This window comes from Gigantopelta aegis, chromosome 14 (assembly GCF_016097555.1).
Source record: "Gigantopelta aegis isolate Gae_Host chromosome 14, Gae_host_genome, whole genome shotgun sequence".
Taxonomy (NCBI): Eukaryota; Metazoa; Mollusca; class Gastropoda; order Neomphalida; family Peltospiridae; genus Gigantopelta; species Gigantopelta aegis.
In genome coordinates this window covers 51,010,899-51,033,366 of record NC_054712.1, presented here as the reverse complement: position 1 = coordinate 51,033,366, position 22,468 = coordinate 51,010,899, and the positions used below count along the sequence as shown (strand labels likewise).

At 37.2% G+C, this 22,468-nt stretch overlaps 2 protein-coding genes across 5 annotated transcripts in view; one reads left to right on the top strand and one right to left on the bottom strand.

Moving 5' to 3' along the window:
* The window catches only part of LOC121388605 (sodium- and chloride-dependent GABA transporter 1-like), a 224,808-nt gene that overhangs the window by 123,046 nt on the left and 79,294 nt on the right, over nt 1–22,468 (bottom strand). The gene's annotated exons all lie outside the window — the stretch shown is intronic.
* Nucleotides 12,321–19,017, top strand: LOC121388606 (uncharacterized protein F54H12.2-like). Of its 2 annotated transcripts, XM_041520016.1 has the most exons (4): nt 12,321–15,278; nt 15,598–15,648; nt 16,127–16,174; nt 16,593–19,017. In XM_041520016.1, exon 1 carries the CDS (start codon nt 13,016–13,018, stop codon nt 14,174–14,176), a length of 1,161 nt encoding a protein of 386 aa, XP_041375950.1. In that variant the 5' UTR covers nt 12,321–13,015; the 3' UTR covers nt 14,177–15,278; nt 15,598–15,648; nt 16,127–16,174; nt 16,593–19,017. The 2 variants fall into 2 exon arrangements, with proteins under 2 accessions (XP_041375950.1, XP_041375948.1); XM_041520014.1 differs by having other exon boundaries at nt 16,127–19,017.

Here is a 22,468-nt window from a genome sequence, read left to right as displayed (position 1 = left end):
TATATTGATGTTGATCATCACTTTATTTATTTGCATTACCATAGTTTGACACCCAATAGCCGATGTATTTTTCGTGCTGCGGTGTCGTTAAAACATTCATTCATTCATTCATTCATTCTTCAATATAATGACTAGTACAGTATGATCTGGAACAAAGCAAACCAGCAACACTGTTTATTTGATACAGTAGGTATAAATGTGTAATTTAATAAAAGCATGACTGGAAAATCTTGTTTATAGAAAACACCTCGAACTCAAAAAGGTAAGTATTATTTTCGTGGGGTTTTCTAATGTTTGCGATCTTTAGGGCAGTGAAGTTCAAGTTATGTTAGAAGAAAAACAGAACTGAAACAAAACAAACAAACTGATATTATATCTAAATAGCCAAATACCTTCTCTACAGTCAATTCCTGTCCATCCAGCTTCACATTCTCCTTCACAAGACCCAGTCGTCGTGTTACACGGTGATGATGATGAGGCACAGTTGCGGTCTTCGCGTGACTTGCTACAGTTAGCTCCGTACGTCTTGTTCATACATTCTTGAGATACATTAAATATGGATAATTGATTTAAGCGTTATTATTAGGATTTTATAATCGGGATTTAAAAAAAAATAGAAATACAATTATTTCGAACAGTTTCAGATGGTGATTTGCATATAAAATCCACTCACCACCCCTGCTCACCACGAACACACAAATAATATAATAAATATTTGAGCCATCTTTACTGCTTAATACTATGGTCAATTTGCTAGTATGTTGGTCGAATGTCTAAGTAGTGACAGACTTAAAACTGAATGTCAAATAGACAGGTATACATTATTATTACCCACTGAGTACATGTCTGGGTGTGCCGTACATATAAAATGCTACAATAGTCCTCACTAGATTTTTTTTTTTTTTACGAAGCGAGTGAACATTCCATGTTAATCTCTCACCCAGCGAAAGTGAGGCAAGATGCCATTGAAAGTTCACGACATACATAGACGTTCACCTGGTAGGTAATTAAAAACAATGTACGCAGCTCGTGGTGCGTATTAGTTGCTAAATGACTTCATTTGGGTAAGTATCATTATGTTCTCTGCTTTTAGGTGTGTGCATTCGCATATCTCGAAGATAATGTTGGAAGTAATTGTCAGATTTTACTTTATTTCATGATGTGTAATAAATAAAATGTTCCACTCGTTTTTGCTAGATATCATTGTTTGTTCCAAACGTGAACTTATCAGTCAGATACTAACATGGGAAGTTCACTCGTTTCGTAAAAATTATATCTAGAATAAACTCGTAAGTGCTATTTATTATCCACATATTATCTTTAACTAGTGACAGCCTTAAAATTGAATGTCAAATAGACAGGTATCCATGATTATTACCCACTTAGAACATGTCTGGGTGTGTCGTACATATAAAATACTACAATTGTCTTCACTAGATATGCGAATGAACATCCCATGTCACTATCTCACCAAGTGAAAGTGAGGTAAGATGTCATTTAAAGTTCATGACACACATAAACGTTCATCATGTCGGTAATAAAAAATGTACGCAGCTCGTGGTGCGTCTTAGTTGCGAAATGACTTCATTTGGGTAAGTAACGTAACATTCTCTGTTTTAGGTGTGTGCATTGGCATATCTCGAAGATAATCTTGAAAGTAATTGTCAGATTTTACTTTATTTCATGGTGGGTAATAAATAAAATGTAACACTCGTTTACGCTAGATATCATTGTTTGTACCAAACTCGTGAACTTCTAGGTAAGATACTAACATGGGAAGTTCACTCATTTCGTATTAATTATATCTAGAGAAAACTCTTTATTATCCACATAGTTCAACGTAACCGAGTTAATAAAAACATACAAAGCACAAGTGTAATAACACATGTAATTACGTAATTTTGGTCAGTGACATCATAACATGATGTTGCTTAGGACTTACATTCCTTAGAAATTCATTTCTGACTGCCAGGATATCAAGTCCGGGCCAGACTTGCATTCCTGGACAATCAAACTTTAAGTCCGCTGGTACACATAAAAATTAAATTATAATGTAAACAAAAAGGAAAACCAGTTTCCTTTCTAGTTTATTTAATTAACTTAGGATACTGGTGCTTCCCTTTATTTAAATATTTTCTATTTGTTCCAATATCTTCCATTTATATCATTTTCAAGAGTATGTACACATTTTGTTGACCTTATTACATGAGTAGAACCAAGGTCTTTATTCATTGCGTATTTTCCAAAAAATAAATGCTTAAACATTTAAAAGTAATGTTTGAAATATTAGTACTCGCAAATACTGAAACAAAACAAACAAACTGATATTATATCTAAATAGCCAAATACCTTCTCTACAGTCAATTCCTGTCCATCCAGCTTCACATTCTCCTTCACAAGACCCAGTCGTCGTGTTACACGGTGATGATGATGAGGCACAGTTGCGGTCTTCACATGACTTGCTACAGTTAGCTCCGTACGTCTTGTTCATACATTGCTGAGAACAATTTCAGATGGTAATTTGCATATAAAATCCCCCATACCCCCAATCCCCAAAAAACCTGTCATACTTCTGTTTTTAATGTTTAGTTTTCTCCAGAAGATGTCAACATTTAGTCATTAGCATTTATATAATTATGTAAAACCTCAGTGTAAGAAGCTGTGGGGGAAAGTATAATACAATAAATAAATCAAGGCAAGTATATTTTTAAACTGTATAGAAATCAAAGTGTTTTAAAAAATAATTTTGGGTGGAATTTAAAAGATTCCAAAACATTTCTGTTGCCAAATATATCATTTCTTGTCAAGATCCCATATTCGTGATACGTATCGTATTCGCCACTTGGTGTATTGATGCAGATCTAGTAACTATTATAAGGTATTACATTATCTACCCATATTTACGAGGTGTTTAAACATCATCACGATTCACATAGAATCTAAATGTATTGAATATATAACGGCTATAAATATATACTCTTCAAAAAAAGAAACGCAAAAGGGTACAAATGGGTTATAACTCCGATTTTATGTTTCCTACCGGTTCATGCTTTGTGAATATAAGGTCATTGCATGTCCCAAACACATTCCCACGGTTACATTCGATAAAACGCAGCTACTGTAAAATAAAGTTTCAAAATGTGAATATTCGCAAAAACGCAGCCACGTGCAAACCATGTCACCACTGCACGTGCGTTGTCTGCACGTGCAACATGAACACCGACAGTATAAAAGTGCAGGGTGTTCGCTTGCCTGGCCTCTGTATCTGGCCGACAGTTGACAATCCAGGACATGCCACGTCTCAGTGAACCGCAGAGAACCAATGCCATCGGCGGACTAGACGCAGGCGAATCCAGAACGGCCGTTGCCAGGGCATTCCATGTGTCCCCAAGCACCATCTCCAGACTGTGGGACCGTTACCAGCAACATGGATCAACACGTGACCTCCCTAGATCCGGTCGACCACGGGTCACTACCCCCGGGCAGGACCGCTACATCCGGGTACGCCACCTTCGGGAACGATTGACTACTGCCACCTCCACAGCCGCAGCAATACCAGGTTTGCGCAGGATATCCGACCAGACCGTACGGAACCGCCTACGTGAGGTAGGAATTCGTGCCAGACGTCCAGTTCGAGGTGTCATCTTAACACCACAACACCGTCGACTCCGACTGCAGTGGTGCCAGATTCATCGACAATGGCCTGAACTGCGATGGAGACAGGTGTGGTTCAGTGACGAGTCCCGATTTCTGCTCCGACGTCATGATGGAAGATGTCGCGTGTATAGGCGTCGTGGTGAACGTTATGCGGCAAACTGCGTGCAGGAAGTGGACAGATTCGGCGGGGGTAGTGTCATGGTGTGGGCAGCCATCTCACACACTGGCAGAACTGACCTGGTCCACGTGCAGGGCAACCTGAATGCACAGGGCTACATTGACCAGATCCTCCGGCCACACATCGTTCCAGTTATGGCCAACGCCAACGCAGTGTTCCAACATGACAACGCCAGGCCTCACACAGCACGTCTCACAACGGCTTTCCTACAGAACAACAACATTAATGTCCTTCCTTGGAACATCGATATCACCGGATTTGGACCCAATTGAGATCTATGGGACGAGTTTGACCGACGCCTCCGACAGCGACAAACACAGCCCCAGACCCTGCCCGAGCTGGCAGCAGCCTTGCAGGCCGAGTGGGCCACCATCCCCCGGGACGTCATCCGTACTCTGGTTGCTTCAATGGGCAGGCGGTGCCAGGCAGTTGTCAACACACGCGGAGGCCACACCCGGTATTGACTCCAGATGACCTTGACCTTGGTGGTGTGTCCTATCACTTACTCACAATGGACTAGAGTGAATTGTGAACAATCCTGCAACATTTCGTAATTATCGGACTCACCATTCAATAATTAAATCAATTCTCCAAATGTTACGACAATGTGGTTTTGCGTTTCTTCTTTTGAAGAGTATATATAATTTTTCTCCACGGGAAAAAATTATTTAATGGAATCTCGACATATGAAGAAAAAAAAAACACGATAACATATCGCTGTAAATACATACCTTCTCTACAGTCGATTCCTTTCCATCCAGGCAGACATCCGCCTTTGCACTTCCCAATCCTTTTATTGTATTTTTCATAAGAAATGCAATGACGATCTCAACATTCTATTGCACAGTTAGGTCCGTACGTTTTATTCTTTGTACATTCTGACACAAAACAAACATCGTGTTAGTTTTGTGCTCAATACTATTCAAATGTTTACAAGTGATTATTCTAATTCTAAACGAAATTACACACTCACATCAGCCTAGCAAAACTATGACATGTGAATGTATGCATGTCACTTTTATGTACACAAATATACTCCACCCGTGTCTCCAATAAACGTATTTGATTAGTGATCTCAGTTTGGCTTCGAGTAAAAAAATAAAATTAAAAAAAACTCTATAAATGACAAATAAATGTTCCAATATATATACAATTTAAACAAACAAAACAAAACAACAACAACATTATTCCATATACAAACAAATCAACAATATTACACTATAGTTATTACAAAACGCGTAAACAGGGGCTGGTAAATGCAGATTACACATTAAACGAATGAAAATGAACGACATCCTAGCACAAACATGGAACATTATTTAACGACACCCCAGCACAAAAAAAGCTGAAATCGGCTATTGGGTGTCAAATAAATGTAGGTATATCAATATGATTGAATGAAATATCAAACTTATTTAATTATGTAAAAAAAAATATGACTAAAAGCATAATACGATAAGAATATTAGCTTGAGTCACATCCAGCACTCCCCTTATTGATATTGATATATATAGGGGAAGTATATATCAATATTAATAAAGTGTGTGTGTGTGTGGGGGGGGGGGGGGGGGGTGAGGTTGGAGGTGGGGCTGGAGGTGACTGGAGCTAACGCAGAGAACGTTTCGGTATAGTTGCTGCTTGTAATACAAATTGTTAATACATAGAGGCTATTTCATGGTTGTTGATTATTTTCATATACGATTTTTATGTCAACGAGTGATGTGTGAAAACAAGATTTTGACATACAAAATCGTGTTCAAAAATACTCCCATGAAATTGTATATTTATTATACATCTTTTGTAATTTTTTAAATAATATATTTCGCTTTTTGTTAATATATTTCGCTCATCCCAACGAACATATGAAACGCCATGATATATTTGTTCCGTTGGAACTTTTCCAGAACATTTACACGACCTTGGACTTTTTAAAAGAAATTTGAATAAAAATTATTTGTATTTAATTGTTTAATTAATACATTATTTAATAATACTGCTGTGCAAACATGCCTGACAAAGCGATCTTCCCGTAGCACCTCTGATGTACATAAGAAGAAATACTTTAGTTATAACAAAAAAATGTATTACAATATTACTGGTTACATTACAGTTTTCTCAACTTCTTACTAAATCAGAGGAAACCCGCTACATTTTGAGAAACCCCACTCAACCCGCACTTGTTAAAACCATTAACCCCGTTAGCACCTTTAGAATTCAGGTTCACACGCGCACACCTGCCTCTTTTCTCGTAACCCGATACCCCCTCTACGAGTCATTAACGACTTTCGCCCCATCCTGTACATCACAAGCTGTATAATCAGATAACCCCTCCGTAAGCCAGGAGCATTAACGATTTCCGTTTCCTGTATAGACGCGCAACAGCTGCCAAAGCCATTAACCCAGGTCACGGAAGTCAGCTGACAGCTGCCAAAGCCACTGACCTAGTTAACGTATAGGTCACACGCCGTGACGTTATTTGGACACGCCCCCACGATTAGAGGTCAGCCGATCAGAAACGGTCACTTGAACTAGGTCATTTGCATATCTTGGCGCTCAAGTGACCCACCTACCTCTCTTGTATTATTAAACTATACTAGCTTTCATAATTCCATTAAGTAGTGGCTTATATACTATTATGTTTGCTTTATTGTGTATATGTGTGATGTGCATAAGGTGGGACGTTAATAAATTATCTGTCTGTCTTGATCAATTAGTACCTTTTATACATTTAGGTCCCATCTAGCCTGGTTCACATCCATCATTACCACAGTCATCTGTTCCATTGCAGTGTTTTGAGGAAGCACAGTGCCGTATACCACATGGGTTCCTGCACGTCGTATTTTCCTTACACTCTCGGGAACAAATATAACGATCACTTAAACATATTCACACAAGCAGAATACATTACCTACAAATAACGATTAGACTGGATATTTTTTACTACATATTTAATGGGGTTTGTTTGCACAAAATGTAGTGCCGGGAATCGAAATAAAAATATATTTAAATTTTGAGAAATACACATACGACGATTTAAATCCATCCATCCATACAAACAGATAAAGAGCGAGAGAGCGAGAGCGAGAGCGAGAGAGAGAGAGAGAGAGAGATACACGCACGCATGCACGCACACACACACACACACACACACACAGACACACATACATACATACTGATATACATACATATATGATATGATATGATATGATATGATATGCATATAAACTTCTTTTTTTAAGGCAGATGTTGCTGTAAAGTCTGCTTTAAACTTGCCCCATGTCCATGTTGGTGTCCCCTACAGTGATTTTAAATTTCGTATTAACCAATACATCTTTTCGACTTGGCAAGATGATTGGGACGGTGCGGTTGCCAACAAGCTTCATTCTGTCAAGCCAGTCTTGAGAGTGGCAGTCATCCTACAGGCGGTGCAGGAAGGGTGAAGTAGTCTTGTGCCTTGCCCGCATCGGTCATACATATTTGACGTACTCATTTATTTTAAAAAAGGACCCTCGTCCTCAATGTGAACATTGTCAGTGTACACTGACTGTGCGCCATATTTTGGTGGAGTGTGATCATCTCAAACCGACGAGAAATGATATATTTGGCAAAAGAAACGTTTTGGAATATTTTAAATTCCATCCAAAGTTAATTGTACAGTTTTTAAAACATTTTGACTTCTATACAAAGTTTTAAAATATATTTACCTTGATTTTATGTACCGTATTATACTCCCCCCCCCCCCCCTCCCCCACTGTGGTTTTACATAAATATATATATAAATAATATTTTCATATACTTAACATTAGTGACACCCAATAGCCGATGTGTATTTTTGCCATTCATTCGTTATAGAAAGAAGTCAGGTCATTGGTATTGACAAGATAAGACATTTATGCAATTAATTGGTCCAAATGACCAATATAACTTTTAAATAAAATGAATGGTGCGCTATTTGTGTACAAATCACAATACAATTAAAACTGGTATACTTTTCTTTACAAACAAGGATATTCCTTTAATGCAGTTCATATTTTGGTTCGAAATCAAAAACAGTTCGTTTTCTTTTTAAAGATTTAAACTATAATATGGACATACTAAACGGAAATGATACCCATCTTCAACTTGCTTAAGATTACACTTTTATAGATAGCCTAAAAAAAATCTCAACATTTTCTATAACTGGGTTATATCTATTTTTCTGTACTTTTAATTTATGTGACAAACATCTAAATTTAGAAACCATATCAAGAGATTTTTATATTGTGATAAATATAATATATACCTTTCCGTTTTACAAATATTACATAGTATTAATTTTATCATGCTAATATTGAAAATAAATGTTTTTACATCTTCGTACAAAGCCGGCCATAAATAACTTAATACTGCAACATTCTTGAGCAATCCAAACATTAAAAAAAATATGTTTAAAACATCAGTGTTGCAAATATATTTTGGACAATGAATGAATGAATGAATGAATGTTTAACGACAACCCAGCACAAAATAAACATCGGGTATTGGGTGTCACAAATGGTAAGTATATGAAAATATTATTTATATATAATTATGTAAAACCACAGTGTAAGCAGCTGTGGGGAAAAAGTATAATGCAATATACACATCAAGGTAAGTATATTTTTAAACTTTGTATAGAAGTCAAAAAATGTTTTTAAAACTTTGCAATTAATTCTGGATGGAATATAAAAGATTCCAAAACATTTGTGTTATATTCTGGACAATACCCTATGCTAATGTAGGGTATCTCTTAAATAAAGTAAAACTAGGAAAACAGGCTTTTCTCGCCTGAATCGACAAAGACTCATGAGGTTATGAGAGACACTGGCCAGTGCACCCACAACGGTGTTTGCTGCTAAAAGACGCTTGATAAGCGTAACCCATGCGGTAATTGGTTTGTCTGTTCCTGTATTGTATAAATCGATAGTGAAAATGAACGGACAGATATTGGGCTTTTGGGTCCATGTGTATATGGTGTATACTACCAAATCAAATCCCATAGATGGCAATAGTAACATATGTGACTAAAGCTACTACATGCAGCGTATCAATCGAAATGAACACCACGGATATAAATACTACCACCCCTCACCCTTAAAGTGAATCAGAAAAAACAAATGGGGGTCAAGCTGCTCATTTCAGAGATAACGGTTAGTGTCTGTGACTACCCTAGTTCCGCACAAACTTTGAGTACTTTTTCAGGTATCCCATACATGTTTCAAGCACAGGGTACTTGACACAGTGGTACTAGATGAAATAAAATTGCATACATTTTTTGCCCAGATGAAACTATTTTTTGTTTTTACAACCAACACACTCACAATTATCACCAATCACAGGATGTGGTGTTAACGTCTCTATCAAATGTTGGGTGCACCTTGAACCTTGACCAAGCTGGAAGTTATTTGATTTAGTACTACCATTAATACTAAGCAATAATGGCCTTCTGGTGTGTATGTGTGTGTGTGTGTGCGTGCGTGCGTGCGTGCGTGCGTGCGTGCATGTGTGTGTGTGTGTTTGTTTGTTTGTTCGGTTGTTGTTTTTTGTGTGTTTTTAAATCTCACTTTCCAATATCCTTTCTCTCATTCGGAATTTTATCTCGTTTCATTTCGATCTTGCAGCTTATCATATCTTTCATCTTCTTTCGCTGTCCACCTCCACATCTCAGTCCTTGCTTCTCCTACCGTGACAGCTGCTTGTGTTCTGTGGCTATCTGTACAACACACCTACAATTTCCCATCAGCTTTAGCTGTGTGGGTTTTTTTCTGACGGTGACTCTCAGATTAACCACTTCCGAGAGTGTTCAGTGGTAACTTCTGGCATTGTTAAGAGACATTTGTAACCACCTACTATACACCCCATCTACCGGCGGCCGTTTTTAGTCAGCGCCGTTGGTCAGATCAGCTTTATTAGTGGCAGATGACGAGGATGCCAGTAGTATATTTTGTACGTAGCGGGGACAACAAAGGAAATACAATGGAGTCGCCTCCAATACAATGGATATGCACCTCCGGAACAATGGGTCCCCAATCCGCAACAATGGATGTGCACCTATTGTCTTTCCGGTTCAGTGGAGCGGATAATGGGGTTTTCCAGTTCAGTGGAGCGAATAATGGATTTTTGAACAAAAGAAGTGCACCTATTGTGCTGAGTGGATGACTGGCATTTTTTTTCAAAGGATGACTGGCATTTTTTCAAATTTTGGGCGGGAACGTCCGCGTTTTCAATAGGAACTAAAGTGGTGTTATTTATAGATAGTTTGAGTCAGTCTTTTGTGTTTGCTTGGTTTTTAGTTGTGACAAGGGTGATGGGTACAAAGACCTTTGTCTAAATATGCTTTGAAAGGTTTATTGTTAGCAATGATGAAATAATATTTTTTGAATAGAAAACCAGTTGAAACCGGTTTATTTGTGATTACTATTATCCAATCGAAACAGTCGTTTTAAACATTGCATTTGAATATATGTTATAACATAAAAGAGAAGTGAAATTATTTATTATTTGTAACGATTGCGTTCAAAGATGAACTATAACGACAAGAAACAGGCTCTTTACTTCAGCTGGAAATATGTTTTACGATCAGAATGCAGTTTTAATGAATCAATAGTGAAAAAATCAACTTGTTGGTTTAAGAGTCGTACTGAATGTGAGATGGATGCCAAACGATCCTTCTGCGATTTGACTACCAGTACCAAGCTAATAATAATCAAGAAAATACGACCAACTCGTATACTTGTGGATGAAGTAGATACAGTTGATAACAGAAAATGCTTGGAAAATTTGTTAACTCTGAGTTATGCCTTTGAAGTGTGTAAACTGGTTCAACGATTCTGTAAAGAAATGTGTATGGGATGCATGTTCGACGAGGAGAAAACTCACACCTGTAAAACACTGAATCACGAGGATATGCTCGAACGTTATTACATAACAGCATGGGTTGAACTGAACGAAGATTTAGTTGCTGACAGGTGGTTACGTCTTGTTTATGCAGATCCAGTTTTATTTAACACTCCAGGATTTGTTTTGTGTCAGTATCAATGCAAAGACTATTTGGATATGAACGTTAAAACTGTAGAGTGGATGAACATTTTAAAAGAACAAGTACTTAAAATACTACGTTTAGAAGATCGTATGCGAGTATAAATTAATGACACAGAATACATTAGTTCAGTCATGTCATCCAGAGTGAACCCTAACACTGAAAAGAATGAACGTAACAAGAAAGGACTTGAAAAATATTATACAAAACCGAGAGACGCTGGAGCTTTCTACGGACCAAAGAAGTTTCACGACGCTCTGAAGAGACGTGGTTTACAAACGTACAAGTTAAAAGCGGTAACACAGTGGTTGAACGACGAAGATGCGTACAGTCTTCACAAACCAGTGAACCGTTCATTCAAGCGTCTCCGAGTACGGGTTAACAAAAAAGATGAGATGTTTGACATGGATTTAATGGACGTCAGCCGCCATTCAAAAGTCAACGATGGAGTTAGGTACTTGCTTATAGCTATTGACATTCTTTCGAGATACCTGTGGGCCATACCCCTTGTAAACAAGAAACCGGAGACGGTGTTAGAAGGATTCAAAACAATTTTAAAAGACAAACGTATACCCAAGAAAGTTCGGGTAGACAAAGGTACAGAGTTCGCAGGTGTATTCAAGCAGTTTCTATCAAAAGAAAACATTAAACTGATTGTCACGCAGAATGAAGATATCAAAAGTAATTTCGCAGAAAGAAGTATTAGGACGCTGCGGGGTCTTATCGCGCGTTTTACGACTTACAACAATACACAAAAATACATAGACGTTTTAGCAGATCTAGTACACAATTATAACAATACAGTTCACTCGTCACTGGGACTGTGGGCACCGGTTGATGTAAATAAAGCGAACGAAATTAAAGGGTGGAGTCGTCTGTACGTCGAGCCCATGGTTAAGAAACTTAAAGTAAAGAAACCATTGGCAAAAGTTTTATTTAAAGTGGGTGATTTAACGAGAATCAGCTATTTGCGTAAATCATTCACAAAGGAGCAGGACTTGAGGTGGACAGAAGAGTTGTTTAAAATACATTCTAGAAGTAGACGACAAAGTATTCCAGTGTACAGACTGAGAGATTTTCACGACGAAGTGCTGAAAGGTATATTTTATACAGCCGAACTTCAGAAAGTAAATAAAAATCAAGACATTCTGTGGAAAATCGAAAAAGTGTTAAAAAAGAAGAAGGAGAAGGGGAAAGTGTACTATTTGGTTCGGTGGTTAGGATGGCCACCTAGCTTCGATTCGTACATAGAAGAAGGAGAACTGAAAACTGCGTGAAGCATGGAGAAGTACGTTATTTTGAAGAGCACGGATTCTAAATCAGTATTTCCTGACAACCACCACTATCACTTTCGCGTAAAGTTAAACCAGAGACTAACGTTTGAAGGTGTGTGGATAGTGTCTCTCGTGGATTTGAACTTTGGGGAAATTGATCTTCATGGTATGAACGATTTACAAGTGGACGTGTTGTGTAATCTATGTGATAGCAGTTTAGTAGGTGATGGGTTCGTACCACTGCTGAGACGTGTGGATTTACGAGACGGTCCACGTTACGAGTTTAACACACTGTGGAATATACCAGTTGTAGTGACAGAGAGTTCATATGTCGAAATACGTATAAAAGCAGCATCAGGCGTTCCGGTTTCATTTATCAAAGAGAGCACGAGTGTGACACTACTATTACGACATTATCCGTTTTTAGAGTAAATTACCATGGATCGAAAACTTTACGTTCCTGATGTAAATAAATGGTTAAAGTATTTTGATAAACGTACAAAGAATGTTGTGCAGTCAAATAAGCAGGTTGGATCTGGAGTTGGGAATTACAAGCACAAGTGGTTTTCTTATATGATTCCAATGATTCCGAGACATGTAAACAGTGACGTGTACAACAAGAACAAACCTAAAATAGAAGTGACGTCACAAACACAAGATGTGGTAGAAAGGGCCGAAGCTGAACAGGAACGTACCAGGGCAATAAAACATAAATCTGGTGATCGAATTGTCAGAAGCAAAAAAGTCAGACGCATGACAGTACAGAAAAAACGAGCTCCCGCATCGAAGTACAAATCAGCTGTTAGTGAAAAAGATATATTTGTATAAACGTAAACAACAACAAACAATATGTCACTCCTTACAGACAAAGACTTTGTGGAAGGTTTACCCAGTGCTTTGGATCTGTTTACTATGCCCCCATACCAAACGAGTGTGTTTCAACATTACTACGTAGATGTTAGACCTGTTAGTCAAATTACAGATTCGTCACCAGTAGAATTTCAAATTGCAAATAGTGGAAGTGACTACGTGGATTTGAAAAGAAGTCGTTTACATGTTAAACTGAAAGTGAGTCATTCCGATGGAACGGTTTTGGGTAAGGACGAACACGTGGTACCAGTAAATTTATTCATGCAAGCTCTGTGGTCGCAAGTCGCTGTGTATTTACAAGGCCAGCTGGTGAGTTCGGCGAACAATCATTATCCCTACAAAGCGTACATTCAAACCTTACTGAATTATGGAGCAGAAGCTAAACAATCGCAACTCCAGTCTCAACTGTTTTACAAGGACGTCGGAGAGACACAAGCAGATATTGAAAGCACCGATCCTATCACTGGCACTAATTCTGGAGTATCGGATCGAGGAGCACACATCGCTGACAGCAAAACTGTTACCATGGAAGGGCCCCTGTGTGAAGATATTTTTAACATGGGCAGATATATGGTGAATGGGGTTGATATGACAGTTAAGTTATTTCGGAGCTCCATACCCTTTTGTTTGATGTCTGGGAAGTCCGGTCAGGAGTACAAGATCGAACTCTTAGATATTTACTTCAAGATATGTAAACTGAAAATGAACAGCGCACTTATTTTAACACACAACAAGCTGTTTGAAAAGTCTAACGCTTTGTACCCATTCGCTAAAACCGAAGTTAAAATGAGTAGTATTCCGGCCTCTCAACAGAGTTACGTGTGGGACAGTGTGTACCAGTCGCAGTGTCCAAACAGGCTAATTGTTGGTTTTGTCGACGGTGACGGAGTGAGTGGATCATACACAAAGAACCCGTTTAACTTCCAGAGTTCATTCGTGAAAACGGTGGGCTTATATTTGGATGGTGTCAGTGTGCCCGGTCGACCAGTCGAAGCAGATGACGTCAGTGCCTACGTGAATTTGTTCGAAGATGTTAATAGCTGGAATCTGGATTGTGGAAATTATATTGAAAGAACTGAATTTTCTTTGGGAAATGGTCTGTTTGTATTCAACCTTGAACCCGTTATTAAAAAACGGTAACTTAAGGTTAGAAGTGCAGTTTAAATCTGCATTAACAAATACAGTGAGTTGCATAGTGTATGGTGAATTTCCCAGTTTAATTGAAATCGATCAGACCAGGAACGTGTTTGTCAAATAGATCATGAATGGCAAACAGATTCAGTGTGCGATCGACTGTGACACAGATTTACGTTCGCGCATTGTAGGTGTTTACTCGAGCGATACACTACCACGAGTAAGCCAACGTGGAAGGTGGGGATGTATTGTAAACACAGACCCATCTCACCTACCTGGTCATCACTGGGTTTCGTTTTATTTTGATAATAATAAAGCAGAGTTTTTCGACAGTCTTGGTAAATCACCTGCATATTATAACACAAACTTTGTAACATTTCTGGAAAAACATTGTACATCTTATGTTTACAGTAGCAAACCAATTCAAAACGCGAAAGCTATTACGTGTGCATTTTATTGTCTGTTTTACTTGTTACAAAAATGTAAAACTGAACTGATAATGAACGATATTGTGAATCATTTCGGTAACAACAAATTACAGAATGATGTATTTGTATCCAATTTTATATGTAAATATTTCAGATATTGTACCCAATCATGTATTCCATGTAAACGCTAATACGTTGTATTTTAATTAAACATATAAATAAATAAATTTATTATGACAGTAAACGATTGTTTGTTTTATATATACAAATCTATAATAGTTTAGTAGATAGTATTACTAAGGGAGTTAACTCTGTTGGTTTTTGAAAAGCGAGATCCTGTCAGGTTAAAAGTTTCAATTTGTTATTAACTGTGAAAATGTTTGCTTGTATTGTTTTGGCGTTCGTAATGTTGGAAGCGAGTTCGAGTTCGAGTTCACTTGTGGATAAGTGCACTGGGTTTCCAGTACTGAGATGTAGAGAAAGTAACGCTGTTTTGTCACACGTTAGTGGAGGGAGCTTCACCAAAGTGCGAGTAATCCAACTAAAAAGTGGTTCGCTCAAAATAAGATCATCATTATTTCCCAATTTGGTTAGAATAACAGGAGGATCTGCATCCTGCAAGTCCGTTTTATTCGACGAGAACACCCAGCGAGATATTTTGATAAATGGACAAGAATGCAGTAAGTGTTTAGTCATTACAATAATGATTACTATTTTTAAATTGTCTATTCTTCTGTAACCTCAAACAAATTATTATTATTATTATTTTGCAACATTCAAGAAGCAAAACTCTGTATTAGGTACAGTTTACATACACCCAGACTACTGGCAAGGTAATACATTTCTTATAGTTACTAATTTTTTATATATTTTTTTTAATAACATTTTAGTTTTCATCTAAAGTTGTTTTAAAAAGATATTCCATCTAAAAGTGTCTTACGTAATTTCAAAACACTATCACACAATAAATTTATACACAAATATTTTTTTTTTTTTCAGCATTCCAGAGCCAGAGCCAGAGCCAGAGCCATAGCCAAATAACAGTCAAAGGTAATACTATCCTATTAAGTATTCGTCACATAACAGCAGTTTATTTGTGTTTAAATGTAATATTTACTAATTTGTTCATTATAATTTGATTTTGATTTCTACATTTTTTTTTCTTTCTACCTCTTCAAGAAGTAACACTAATATGTAGTCTCTTCTTTGACAACTATATATATATATATATATATATATATATATATATATATATATATATATCTTACTCCTCTTGTAGTATACTTAAATGTGTTTTACTTATCTGTATTTTTTATCATTTATTAGCTTCTCTTTTTAATATTGTTAGTTTTATGTAGAAAACATAAATTCTGTTTTAAAAGGAATGCAATCTGCTCAAATCAAATATTTATCATGTGAAAATCATAAGCAAAGGTAATAAAATAGCGTTTAAGTGCCTTCATAAATATATCTCAAACAATACCACATTGAAATGTATCAAATTATTTTTTTTTTTTTTTTTAAACAGCAAACCAGTTACCCTCACAGAAGCCAGTCACCCAGATTGTTGCGAAAGGTACCACATATTCTATGTTGTATTTTATTTTATTTTTTATTTATTTTTTAATGAAATAAATGTTGTTAATTCCTAATTTATTACAAATAATATTGTTAATTTGTTATTTATTTTAAAATAATACCATTTGTTTATCAAATAGTTAACAATGTGTTCTTTAAAAATAGCCCTAACTTAATTATTTGTTCATCTAACTTGTTGATTTATTTGTTCATCTAACTTGTTGATTTTATTTGTTCATCTAACTTGTTGATTTTATTCGTTCGTCTAACTTGTTGATTTTATTTGTTCGTCTAACTTGTTGATTTTATTTATTCATCTAACTTGTTGATTTTATTTGTTCATTTAACTTGTTGATTTTATTTGTTAATCTAACTTGAATGTGTATTTGAACTAATTTTAACTATTTGGTTTTCAGAATTTATGACTTCATATAGCATTTCTTCTTTTTCTTCTTCTTCTGAAGCTGAAACCTCTTGCAACAGGATTACATGTATCGTTCCCATAGTAATTTGTTTAATTTTAATTATACTTTTGTTTAGTAGTTTAATTTATTGCTGTAAAAATCATAAATTATGTTTTAAAAAACCCAAAACAAACCATGTTCAAAATAAAATTTATTTAAGTTGTGAAAGTTCTATATAGTAAGAACTATATCATTTGTTAAGTGTATTTGTACAAACACACATTACTATAGATGTATTCAAATATTTATGAAGTAAATTAATATTTATTATTATTATTTTTCAGGAGCTGAATGGTTCAAAATAGTTGTTGTTGTTAGTCTTTGTGTGATTGTAGTTGTTGTTGTTTCCACCATTATTATATTGCTGACATTTTACTGTAGCATGTTTTTTCGTTTGAGACAGGTTTTGAGACGCGGTGTTCCTCCTCCCTCTTTTCATGCTGTTCCCAAGTCTCCCACTCCTTCACCCCCTCCTTCTCCTGAGACTCTACCCAAAAGAGTTGTTACAACCCCTGTTGACACAGTTCCTCTTTCACTGTCACTCACCCCATCACCAGTTTTCGATCAATCACCCTCGGTTCCTCTCTCACTGACACTCAGCCCCACACCAGTTGCCGCCACATCTCTCTCACTGCCACTCACACCAGTTTCTGTTTCATCTCCCTTGATTCCTCTCTCACTACCACTCACCCCCACACCAGTTTCCGCTACATCTCCCTCGGTTCCTCTCTCACTGCCACTCACCCCCACACCAGTTTTCCGCTTCATCTCCCTCGGTTCCTCTCTCACTGCCACTCATCCCCACACCAGTTTCTGTTTCATTTCCCTCGGTTCCTCTCTCACTGCCACTCATCCCCACACCAGTTTCTGTTTCATTTCCCTCGGTTCCTCTCTCACTGCCACTCACCCCCACACCAGTTTCTGTTTCATCTCCATTGGTTCCTCTCTCACTGACACTCACAAACCCCACTCCAACTACAAGCACTTCTATTTCCCTTCCAGATTCACCTTCTGTCCCTCTTTTACGTACCCCACCTATTCCTTTCTTTGTAGAACTTAACACTTCACTCACTTGGACACCTACTTAAACTCCTGTTTCTACGCCTGTTGACACAATCTCTACCACAAATCCGTTTCTTTTCTCTACCATACCTTCTGATGAATCCTCTGTTGAGGAAATGGAACTGTTTTCAATTTAACACTGATAGTATTCCACAACTCCTCTTTCACATCCATTCCTCTTTCTAACCTCCTTCTGACCTCTTTTATGTTTTATTTACTATTTGATTCTTGTTTAAAGTGCCTGGTCACATAGAGTTACTTTTGTAACTACTACCTGAAACATTCTTCATATTGTTGTAATTTTTTTTTTTTTTTGGATACTTCTTTATCATAGATGTAGCTAGTTATTTTTTAAAATTCTTATCATAGTATTGTAGATTATTTTCACATTTATCTATCATAGTAGTGTAGCTTATTTACAAATTAATGCTGATTATATGTAAGAATTTCATGTTTTATTTATACAATTATTGTTAATCAAAGTGTTAATGATGATCTGTTTTTTCATGTAAGAATTTACAGTATGATAATACAAATTAATGTTAACCAGGAGAGCAGTCAATGTTAGAACATTTTAACTTTATTAATATTTAATTGCTAAAATTTAAAATAAGTTATATCTTTTAAATTTGTTATAAGTTTACATTTCATTTAATTTTAAAACATAATTTAGCAAAGTGGCTGCTCACCTAGAGTTAGTGTTGTAACTGCTGCTACCTCAAACATTGTTGATATTGTTGTGAGTTTATTTTTGATACTTCTTTATCATAGATGTAACTAGTTATTTTTTAAAATTCTTATCATAGTATTGTAGATTATTTTCACATTTTTCTATCATAGTATTGTACCTTATTTACAAATTAATGCTGATTATATGTAAGAATTTCATGTTTTATTTATACAATTATTGTTGATCAAAGTGTGAATGATGATCTGTTTTTTCATGTAAGAATTACAGTATGATGATGAAAAAAATTAATGTTATTCAGGAGAGTATACAATGTTAGAACTACTACTACTACTACTACTACTACTACTACTACTAATCAAACATTGTTGGTATTGTTGTCAGTTTATACAACCAGGAGTAGTTCTGGGAGAGATGTTAATTTTAAAAAAACGAAACAAACAATAATAAATTGGAAAGTTTAATTTATAATTTAAACAATTCTTAAAGTTATTTAATTGACTAAATAAGTTTATTGTAAACATGTTTTCAATTTTAATATTTAAAGATAATTTGTCAGATTGTTTGCTTATCCACAGTTAGTCCTGGTTATAGCACTTTATACTTCAATAAACACTGTAAGAAGTACTTTAATTTGTTAGTTTTTATTTGCATGCTTATTTTGTGATATAATCCAGTAGGTAATCCAAATTGAAACAACAGTAGGTAATCCAAATTGAAACAACAGTAGGTAATCCAAATTGAAAACAACAGTAGGTAATCCAAATTGAACAGAACAGTATGTAATCCAAATTGAACAGAACAGTAGGTAATCCAAATTGAACAGAACAGTATGTAATCCAAATTGAACAGAACAGTATGTAATCCAAATTGAACAGAACAGTAGGTAATCCAAATTGAAACAACAGTAAGTAATCCAAATTGAAAACAACAGTAGGTAATCCAAATTGAAAACAAAAGTGGGAAATCAAAACAAGAACTTATTTCTTGATGATCAAGGGGAGACAATTTCATAATTTGCAATTCTATAGTTGTTTAATTTAACAATTACAATAACAAATAGTTTATCATTTTATTTATTTATTAAACTTTTACACACATTAAGTTGTATACATACAAAGATATATGTTTCAGAGTTATATAAATACAGTATAGAAGAAATATATATAGCTAATGAACTATCATAATAATAAACGACTAAATGTTGTATTCATTCTATTAATGTTGGCGGCGAAATTGATTGATATCTGCTGTTGTTCTGGTGTTGCTGTTGTTGTTGCTGCTGTTGCTGTTGCTGGTTCTGTAGGACCGCCAGTAGATTTGAACCACAGCCTCTTCCGAATGGGGCACCTAACCCCTGTGACAGGGTTAAATTGGTGTTGGGAGCACCTCGTCCCTGTCCAAGCACCGTGTTTGTTTGCAGTCCTCGACCTTCAAAGTTTCCTCCTCCAGTTCCTTCAAACAATGAAAACAATTAATTTATTATAATTATCATTAAAGTTACTCTTCCTTCATTAGAAATCTCCCCATATCCAGTGCAGCATGACTGCTATGTGCTATCCTGTCTGTGGGATGTTACATATAAAAGATCCCTTGCTGCTAATCGAAAGAGTAGCACATGAAGAGTCGAGAGCGGGTTTTCTTTTCTCAGTATCTTGTGGTTCTTAACCATATGTCTGACTACATATAACCGTAAATAAATGTGTTGAGTACGTCGTTAACTAAAACATTTATTTATTTATTTCCTTCATTAGAACATTTTCCTAAAATGGTGTTGATTGCTACATGTTTGTGTTTATTTGTATTAAAACAAGATATTTGTTCAACAGAATTAATTATATATATACTCTTCAAAAAAACGAAACGCAAAAGGGTACAAATGGGTTATAACTCCGATTTTATGTTTCCTACCGGTTCATGCTTTGTGAATATAAGGTCATTGCATGTCCCAAACACATTCCCACGGTTACATTCGATAAAACGCAGCTACTGTACAATAAAGTTCCAAAATGTGAATATTCGCAAAAACGCAGCCACGTGCAAACCATGTCACCACTGCACGTGCGTTGTCTGCACGTGCAACATGAACACCGACAGTATAAAAGTGCACGGTGTTCGCTTGCCTGGCCTCTGTATCTGGCCGACAGTTGACAATCCAGGACATGCCACGTCTCAGCGAACCGCAAAGAAACAATGCCATCGGCCGACTAGACGCAGGCGAATCCAGAACGGCCGTTGCCAGGGCATTCCATGTGTCCCCAAGCACCATCTCCAGACTGTGGGACCGTTACCAGCAACATTGATCAACACGTGACCTCCCTAGATCCGGTCGACCACGGGTCACTACCCCCGGGCAGGACCGCTACATCCGGGTACGCCACCTTCGGGAACGATTTGACTACTGCCACCTCCACAGCCGCAGCAATACCAGGTTTGCGCAGGATATCCGACCAGACCGTACGGAACCGCCTACGTGAGGTAGGAATTCGTGCCAGACGTCCAGTTCGAGGTGTCATCTTAACACCACAACACCGTCGACTCCGACTGCAGTGGTGCCAGATTCATCGACAATGGCCTTAACTGCGATGGAGACAGGTGTGGTTCAGTGACGAGTCCCGATTTTTCTGCTCCGACGTCATGATGGAAGATGTCGCGTGTATAGGCGTCGTGGTGAACGTTATGCGGCAAACTGCGTGCAGGAAGTGGACAGATTCGGCGGGGGTAGTGTCATGGTGTGGGCAGCCATCTCACACACTGGCAGAACTGACCTGGTCCACGTGCAGGGCAACCTGAATGCACAGGGCTACATTGACCAGATCCTCCGGCCACACATCGTTCCAGTTATGGCCAACGCCAACGCAGTGTTCCAACATGACAACGCCAGGCCTCACACAGCACGTCTCACAACGGCTTTCCTACAGAACAACAACATTAATGTCCTTCCTTGGCCATCGATATCACCGGATTTGGACCCAATTGAGAATCTATGGGACGAGTTTGACCGACGCCTCCGACAGCGACAACCACAGCCCCAGACCCTGCCCGAGCTGGCAGCAGCCTTGCAGGCCGAGTGGGCCACCATCCCCCGGGACGTCATCCGTACTCTGGTTGCTTCAATGGGCAGGCGGTGCCAGGCAGTTGTCAACACACGCGGAGGCCACACCCGGTATTGACTCCAGATGACCTTGACCTTGGTGGTGTGTCCTATCACTTACTCACAATGGACTAGAGTTAATTTTGAACAATCCTGCAACATTTGGTAATTATCGGACTCACCATTCAATAATTAAATCAATTCTCCAAATGTTACGACAATGTGGTTTTGCGTTTCTTCTTTTGAAGAGTATATATATATATATATATATATAAGAAAACCCATCTTGCAACTGGTTTCTTCTCATTTATTTGCAAAGTAAATTTGTAACAATACATAACTGTAATAAATATGTTAACTACGTTGTTAAAGAAAACTCCAAAACTCTTCTGATTACTATAGTTCTATATGATTTGCATACGCTAACTGGACTATAAGGACTTAACTAGTTACACTGTAAAAAAATTTAAAAAATAATAATACTCACCAACATACGGTTGAAACCGCCGAGTTGCATTGAGAGGAACTCTCTCAGACGGTGGACTATGGTAGTGCTGCTGCTGCTGGCTGCTGCTGTTCCAACCGTTCGTCGGTTACAGCAAGGGCTAGCATCTCGCGCTCTTCTTGATACTCCCTTTCAACATCGTCAATCGCTGACAGTATTTGTTCCTTGTTATTCAACAGCGATCGGATCGCATCAGAACAAAATGTCAGGGACTTTGTTCCCGTCTTCGTTATCTTGTTGAAATGTATGTACGCCAGTGAGTTGCCCTCCCACACCTTTACTACAATGTGATCTTTATACAAAAAGTTATTTTTTTTAGATTGATTCATTTGTTTTGATATAGATTGTGGTTTTTTTTTAAATGTTAAAGACAAAATGTTCGGCGCAGAGTGATACAAACTGTTGCGTTTCCACTTTTATAAAACCGTATAACAATAACGAAGAATGTCTAAAACGATTGGTAGGTTGCTATTAACCAA